At 42.3% G+C, this 8,533-nt stretch overlaps 1 protein-coding gene across 4 annotated transcripts in view; it reads right to left on the bottom strand.

Annotated features, from left to right (window-relative positions):
• Positions 1-594: 594 nt before the first annotated feature.
• Positions 595-8,533, bottom strand: part of LOC137286672 (fibroblast growth factor receptor 3-like) — a 28,308-nt gene continuing 20,369 nt past the window's right edge. The window contains exons 11-20 of one of the 4 annotated variants that reach the window (XM_067818659.1): positions 7,982-8,140; positions 6,167-6,315; positions 5,602-5,682; positions 5,148-5,316; positions 4,905-5,015; positions 4,091-4,269; positions 3,324-3,446; positions 2,769-2,880; positions 1,964-2,060; positions 595-1,405 (exon numbers count right to left, since the gene is read on the bottom strand). In XM_067818659.1, the coding sequence (XP_067674760.1) occupies positions 1,228-1,405; positions 1,964-2,060; positions 2,769-2,880; positions 3,324-3,446; positions 4,091-4,269; positions 4,905-5,015; positions 5,148-5,316; positions 5,602-5,682; positions 6,167-6,315; positions 7,982-8,140 (1,358 nt within the window). In that variant the 3' untranslated portion in view covers positions 595-1,227. Of the gene's footprint in view, positions 1,406-1,963; positions 2,061-2,768; positions 2,881-3,323; positions 3,447-4,090; positions 4,270-4,904; positions 5,016-5,147; positions 5,317-5,601; positions 5,683-6,166; positions 6,331-7,981; positions 8,141-8,533 lie in introns of all 4 variants that reach the window. The other 3 variants (XM_067818652.1, XM_067818672.1, XM_067818664.1) reach the window with 3 other exon arrangements.

The following is an 8,533-nucleotide window of genomic DNA, read 5'->3' as shown; positions in this document are numbered from 1 at the left end:
TTTGAGAAGCTCATCTCAAGCATTTATTATGACCTAAAATGGTTTTCCCTTTTCTGCTTCACATTCAAGTAAATGACACACTTTAAAAAAATGGACCCTATCAATTTTTTGACTGACATGAGTTGATGGCTTTCAAGTTAGTATGTCATGTCTCTCAGTGAGAATGATACCTATTATTTAGAGACTCAGAAGGTTGGTTTGCTTTTTATTGCCACACTCAACAATGTTCCAGCTATATGGCTGTCTGTAAATAACTGAATCTGGACATGACAACCCACAGCTTGACATCACGAGTATTGATCTACGCAATTAGGTATGATGGCATGTCGACCTAGTCAGTGAACCAGACCACCCGGTCACATTAGACCCCGTCCACAAGACTGAATTCCTTGTATGTAGTTTTTATGTGTACTTAACATTGATGACATCAAAGACTGAATTACCTGTATTTAGATTTTAAGTATTTTTAATATTGATGACACCAAAGCGGTTTGTGTTGTCGCAGGGAAGGTTATGCTTGGACGCCTGCATTGAAACCTATGAGCCATTTCCTGCCTGTTTCACAGCTTCATCAAATGATAACACAAACAAAAATTTATAAAAAAATAATTCAATACAAGTCATATGTACAAATAATTTCATACACAATCAACAATATTAACACACTTTGATCTGAAGTAAACAGAAATCAGTTATATGCTTGTTTTCTAGCATCGGCACAATGTATTATTTCTCATCAAATTCGTCCAGATTGAAGAGAAGAGATTCACTGGAAGAGAAACGTTTGTCACAAGCCAGCAAAACGTGATTGGCTTGACACTTGGGTGGGCCCAATGCACTAATGCAGTTCTATACTGTCAACAAATTCATCGGGAACATAAAACAACTGTTTTGAGATGGGCTATCAACGATTCCATGACAATATAATGTCTGCATTCAGTCTGAGATGACAGGGTAACACTGAAATATTTAGAATGTGCTCGACACATGCTTTGGTTGGACATGCACCCCCCGCAAGTTCACCACCAGGTCTACAGCTTTCCAGGACCTAAATATACCTATAGATGTCTGTGTGTCGATTACTGATTCATCTCGAGTCGTACCACTGTCCAGGACTCAAATACACAAATGTCAGTCTCCCGAATATGCCTGTGTCGCCTGCAACTTCACATCCAGTAGTACCGCTTTCCGGGACACCCACTTAAATCTCATCAATGTCTGTGTCCCCTACAACTTCTCCTCCGGCCGCATTCCCTCCAGCACCTGGTAGATGCCCTCCTCCATCTGATTCAGCTGGATATAGTCGCCTTCATCTTCCAGTATCCTCTCAAAGTCACGCGATAGAATGTCAAAGGTCGGCCTAGATGTGTCCGAGTCATTCCAACATCTTGACATGATTCCATATCTGACAGAACGAAAGTACAGCTATATGGATGCAAAGTAAAACGAAATACAAACAAGCTTCGAAAGAAACAGACTTCGAATCTTCCAATAAATGAAGTCTACTTGTAAAATCAGAGTAATATGATTTAATAAATGAAAACAGGCAACTAGAAGAAAATATGCAAGATGGAAAAAATATCATTGTTTACAAGATGTGTAATTACAATATAACGATCGCTTGGGGATTAGCTGTACCTAATGTCAGGAATGACAAAGTATAACACAATTTTGCTATTATCATTACTGCACACAAATACCACGCCCTTATTCAAAGCTTTCTTAATAGTTTTTTTCCTAATAATGGCAACTACGGATCAACCCAGCAATTTTCTCACTAATCAAATCTATGTCTCTGTTAAGCTGGCTTCCATACAGACCGCAGAACTACTCTGAACTGCTGATACTCACAAATACTATCAACACTAGTTCCAATGAACATGTCCGGTCAATGCCGTTTAACGACATTATGTATCTTACACTCTGATGCCTTGTCAACATATTTTTCATGTTTAATACTCACAGGTCCTTGTTACACTGTGGCGGACACACCAGCTTCTTGCCCTCTAGAACAGACGTCATGACCTGTTGCCCTGACATGCCCGGATAGGGGCTGGATCCTGCAGAAACATGACAAAGAAAACATACATACAGGGCCCTTCCATTATCCAGATATCGTCATGCTGATTTATCTTTCTGCTAGTTTAACGCCATTCTCAGTCTCAGCAATATTGCAGCTACATCGTGGCGGTCTGTAAACTATCGAGTCTGGATAAGACAATCCAGTGATCAACAGCATGAGCACTGATCTAAGCAATGTCGACTCAGGATGTGTGTTAACCTATCAGCGAACATGACAATCCGATCCCATTAGTCGCCTCTGAGGCTTGTTTGCTTAAGGCAACTTCTCCCTGACATCTCATGTGTCGTATGAGCAAACATGTAAGGATATTAAGATTGAAAGAAGACCAACTGCGATGCTTTGATCTGCGAAGACTAATGATCACAGTAGGTCGGTCCACACTAGATCTTTTAATACTGAAGTTATGTAGTAATACTGCCAACCAACGACAATAAACAAGTTTCCTTCAACACCTATACAGCACGATTATCATTTACGTAGTGAGTGAATGCTGCGTTACGCCGCAGTTATTCTTTTTCACGACGAGCCGATCGATTGTCGATAACAAGAGCAACAGTTCCTAAGGTAATAATCTACCCGCGATACTCGTCTGTGTCACATGATATGCTTATGCAAATATCTTTGACCAGGATGTTGCTGCTGCTGCTGCTGCTGCTGATGATGATGATGATGAGGGAGTACCTACCTAGCGTCACGATCTCCCATAGCAGAACGCCGAAAGACCATACATCCGACTTGGACGTGTGAATAGAATCTCGCAGACTCTCGGGGGCCATCCAGCGGATCGGAAGCGGACCCTTTGGGAGTAAAGATGGAGGTCAGTACATGAGTGACTTCTCGAGTGAGCTATCAGGTCATTTTCAGCAGCATGCGTTGTCGGATCACAGTGGAATAAAAGTATCGGATACTAAGCATTATACATGACAGCTTCAGGAACAAGAAAAACATTCATCCACCTGTAAGTGTCCATTGCCAATGAAAATAGCAAAGGCTATCAACACATCACACAGAAACTGCAGACAAGAAAGTCGATTGCATGTCGATGTTTGAGATTTAATCAAATGTGAATGTTGATTAATTTGAATGTTAATGACAGGAGGAAAACCTATATCTGCTCAGCGAAATCTGATCTTTGAAGATCAATTCACGATGGTACACGATCATCTGATTGTAGTTTCACAGTGCCTACAATTATGTCTTCCAACGCCACATCCATTGCTTCGGCAGGATAACAACCAACCTTGTTTGTTCTCTCGTAGACATCAGCACCTTCAACGTCTCGGGCGAGACCGAAGTCCGAGACTTTACACACGTGCTTCCGGTCTATCAAAACGTTCCTCGCCGCCACGTCTCGGTGAATTATCTGTGCGGAAATTTGAACATAAAGACATGCTCCTACACAAGTTACGTCAATAACAGAGAGGAAAACAAACTTTAACGCGCTAGGAATTTAAATGGAATAGCGTAGACTAAATTCGTATCTTTATAACACCGTTTTAATTTGATATTGATTGTAAATTAATTTAAATAGGATGAAAACATCGAAAAGACCTTTCTGTGGGTGAATCTACTTAATATTGCTTTATAATATCTTTTCAGATAGAAACGCATGTTCTTTTTACGATTCACAAATGCTAAGTGGATTTCTCAAAGAGCTGTGTGTGAGAAAATATATTTAGTCAGGTTCCCGCAAAATCTGTATGTCTATTCTATTAATGTTTGGTTTAATTCCGGTATAACATTGTTTGAGAAAAAAATGGTAGCATGAATCAACGTGCAGAAATTCTGTTATGTTATTGTTATGATAAATGGACGGATTATGCTATTGAAGAAACAATCTTCGTCAGCGAATGGGTCAGAGGAACGATGTCAGAGATAGATCAGGCACACCATTCCCCTGGAATGACGTGGCTGAACAAGTCATGGATGTTTGATATTCTGAGGCAACATTATCGGGGCATGGATGGTTTATCTCAATGTCCTAGACTTCACAGCTATTAGGTTTACCTTCTGTGCAGCTATATGCGCCATTCCCCGGGCTATCTGAAGGGCAAAGGATAACATATCTTTGGGGGTCAAGGCCTCCTCTTCTGAGGTTTTCTCGGGAGTTTTCTCAGGTCGTCGTTTTCTTAAGAAGGTGAGAAGGTCGCCGCCATTGACGTACTCCATGATCATAAGGACTGGGTCTGAAAGAAAGAGTTTTGGTGGCTGGAGGTTACTAATGGACATTGGTCAGTCGATAACGGTAATTAACCTGAGGTTATGAAATAACCCCACAGATGGGCCACTCCAAGTCGTGCGGTTAAGTGTGTATGTGGTTTCTCTATGTCAAAATTTGACTTCATGGAGGTTCGCGTTGGGGGTTAACGAGTGGGTGTCGGGTGTGGCATGGAAGATATCGGAGGTTCGCGTTGGGGGTTAACGAGTGGGTGTCGGGTGTGGCATGGAAGATATCGGAGGTTAGCAGTGGGGTTAACGCGGAAGATGGGCCAGTGGAGGGTTTATAGTTTGGGGAGATCGGCGGGTCATATTCGGGTTTTCACTCTCTACATACATCTGAGGACAGGTCACCCGAGACTGAGGATTTTGGTGATTGAGAAATCAGGAATCATGCATGTAGGGTGAGGAAACACCTGTTGCTGTACAACAGCTGACGTATAATCAGAGAACGCCAGCTGTCAGAAGGTGAATAACTAATAGTCAGTTCTCATTGAGAATACACATCATCGAACAGTATAAAAAATGTCCATCAGCTGGACTTCTGTGTTGACTTAACTACTTTACACCTAGCACATCAGGTGCATCTGACCGACCGACTGACCTGATGCAGTGACGCAGCCCAGGAAGGCAACAACGTTTGGGTGAGTGGACAGTTTACGCACGATGGTAAGCTCGTGGTAGAAGTCTTCCTTCACAGCGTCAGTGGCGGTCTCTGTAACAACATGTAGCTGGTGTAGATACAGTCGTCGTATACACTTCAAGTAACTGTTCAGATTTGATGAATTACATTCGAATTAGAGTTTAAGCATTAAACTTATTGAACTTATATGAATGAACGTCTCACCTTTGACCATCTTGACCGCTACCTCCTCCCACTTGCCTGTCTTGTTGATGCTGAGAGCTTCTGCCATGACCACACGCCCGAACTTCCCCTCCCCCAAGGAGTTGAGGAACCTCAGTCTGCCCCGAGGAAACTCGTTCCCCGTGGGAGCCAACTCCGAATAGATGTGGGCCTGTTGAGAAGGAGGCTGTCGTTACATACAAAATATTCTTCTCGTGTGTTGTGTTTACATACATGTAATACAGCTACAACACTAGTATCGATTTTGGTTCATTTATGTTAGCGACCATTAAACATTGGTGTAATCAGTGAATGGATTCACTCATAATTCCAGGTTTTCTTTGAAAATCTTTGAAGTGACAGTAAAACGGTACTGCGCAGTGGCATGCGATTTAACAATGTCGACACTTTCAGAACATCACTAGACTGAGCCCATTCAAACATATATCCCACTCACCTCATCGTCATTGACGCTGTATGCTGAGTTGTAGAGGCCTGGTGTGGGTGATGGTTTCGGTTTGGGGATGTCAATCAGTTCCTTCATGAAAGCAATGTGCACTTGGTTGAATATTTAAAGCAATACATGTCACCGCTACATATATTCCGAAGAATGTTTACATGCCTGCTCCAGTCTGTGGCTTGATATTGTAGAACGCAAACAGGTCAGGAGAGTTCCGTCCCTTTTTTCTACAGGGATACATTTTCAGATCCATAAAGACTTAAGATCCTAGGATTTGTAGCTCTATATACTGTAAATGTCTCCAAACTCACTTTACACAAACGATGTACTGCAACCCAACTAACTCGACAATGACTTCTCCAAACTATTAACATTTTAAACTTATATCTCCAGAATTAATAACAATTTAAACTTCATTATATCGACAGATACCATTAGCTATTTCAAAACATCATGTCCCCTTGAGTCACCCAGTCTGTCACTTCAAACAATTACAAAAGTAGCAATGATGACAAAATCATACTATAATAATGTATTTCACGTAATAATAGCGTTGTCTTACCCTCTCTCTGTTGCCCCGACGTCTGCAGACGATGACGACAATGATAACGACGATAGCAACGATGACAACGGTGATACCAACACCAAGGCCTATAGCAAGTACATTGTTGCCTCCAGCGGTAGCGCCGGCTGGTGGTTGGGTTGATGAGCCTGTAACAGGGGAGACTACTCTAACTGCAGATGACAGACACATGATGCCGAGAGTAACTGTTATTACTATTACTAATTTACTTATTATTGATTATAAGCACACATTTACTATATTCCAGATGTACTGGTGGGTTTTAGAAAGACAGTTATTGGTCGGTGAGGTAGCCGAGTTGTCAAAGCCTTCACTCGTCAGACCGATTGCAACTGTTCCACTCTCCAGATGGTGCTCTATGTAAAGTCCATATCGTGTGTCCCATACCTTAATAATGCTATCAACTAGAAGCTAATGTATGTCTACACAAGCTCCCAAGCTGAGATTTAACTGCCATAAGCGGCGGTAAACCGATCTTATTCACATGTCATAACGTAACGTGGTTTACTTGGTACAATGCGCTGAAGCTACAGTAAAGGCGCAACCTACATATTGAACTAGGTGGCACTGTCTACCCATACTCACTCAGCATCTGTTGCTACAGCGTGTATCTCCCACACATGTAAAGAGTGAAGTACTAAGACAGTAAGTGCAGGATAAGGACGGTACCACAAAGAGTTGTGCGCTATAAGATCTGCTGTTGTCACATTATGGACTCATATCGTATTTACCAAGCTTAGTAACATTTTTTTCCGTCAAGTATTACAAGCATTGTGGAAAAGGCCATTTGACTGTATCACACAGTCAAACTCAAACAAAGACGGGAATCAAGAAATAAAAAGGCGTGTGATGGGAACTGGTGGACAAGAGAAACGAAGTGAGAGTAACTTGACAACCAACAAACTTGCTGGTGGTATACTGTGTGTATGCAAGAGAGCCAGACAAAGGGAGTGCGCAAAACAAAAGTCATGAAGTGAAATAAAACGACCTCCTTGTCATGATAGTCAGTCTGGCATCTGAGTCGACATCCCAATATCAAATTGAGCGAGTTTTCTTCACTCCTCCTGCAGCGCCTACCCCAGTTAACGGATGTTGTCTCCTGACCATGTGTCATATTCACTTTGGAGGTAAAGGTGAGGTAAGCTGTCAGATGCATTCTGATGATAGGCTAAAGGTGGTTGCGACACATGCACCAAGGGCGTGAACGTTGTCGGCTTGTACGACAAACATGAACACGCCTAGAGTGCAAATGGCGGGAATCGGTCCCATGTCATGCAACATTTGGAGTTAGACCCGCAACACGTGGTTGCCGAACAATCACATTATCTTCATGGTTCTGATTTTCTGATTTTGATTTCTGGTTTTCTGGACAGCGTCCTGGCAAGTGGACATTAAATTTGATTGGCTGTTTGGGCTCGACGGAATTTCGACCATGGACGTTGTTGATCCACGGCTTCCTGTGCGAGTCGACCATTAGCATTTTGTTTCTGCATAAAACTCTCCTGAAGTCTGCAAATCACAGAGCTAGATGTATCTAACATACACGATTTTTCGGAAATGATCTTTTAAATTCTGATTTGGTCTTTCGTAAAATGTGGTCGTTCTTTTTGTTACGCCAGTAATACTTCTTGATCCCCTACTTAAGCCTGAAAATGTGATGTTATGATGTTGTTGATTCATCGACAGTATTATGTGACATGTGTGCAGTTTGTAATGATTGTAAACGTAACAAATAAACTTATATGTGTGTTGCAGTGGACATTTTTCTTAATCCACGTGGGATCGATTTCTTACCCATAAAGCTTGAAACCGGAAGACACGTGACCATGTCTGCCTGCAGGAGAAAGTCCGCCATGCATTCGCACCGGAAGGAGCCAAAATAGTTGACGCATGTCTGATCACACTGGTGGTCAACTTTGCACTGGTTGACATCTACTGGGGCGGCAGTGGTCGCTAGAGTAAACAGGTGTCTTGGCGTCACTCGAGGACCCTAACCGCACCCTAACCACGTCTTAACCACGCCCTAACCAGACTCTAACGGCCTTAACACACCTCAAACCTCGCCCTAACCAAACTGTGACGGCCTTAATACACCCCAACCACGCCCTAACCACACCCTAACAAAGCAATTTCGTAACTGTTCAACTTTTCTGCAAGATTGGTTTACGTGCCCGGCGTTATGTCTGAATTCGTTCATGTTCTTTTAATGCCCTTCCGTCTCTCTGAACGTCTTATTAGCATGCTGTTGGCATAGGACTGCAAAACTACCGTTGCATTTTGATCTTGCAATAAAGCAAGCCGTGCCCCTTTTGAATGATTTCTGATTGACATATGAACATCTCAGAA

The sequence above is a fragment of the Haliotis asinina genome, chromosome 1 (genome assembly GCF_037392515.1).
Source record: "Haliotis asinina isolate JCU_RB_2024 chromosome 1, JCU_Hal_asi_v2, whole genome shotgun sequence".
Taxonomy (NCBI): Eukaryota; Metazoa; Mollusca; class Gastropoda; order Lepetellida; family Haliotidae; genus Haliotis; species Haliotis asinina.
Note: the sequence above shows the minus strand (reverse complement) of the source record. Positions and strands in the feature narration are given on the sequence as shown.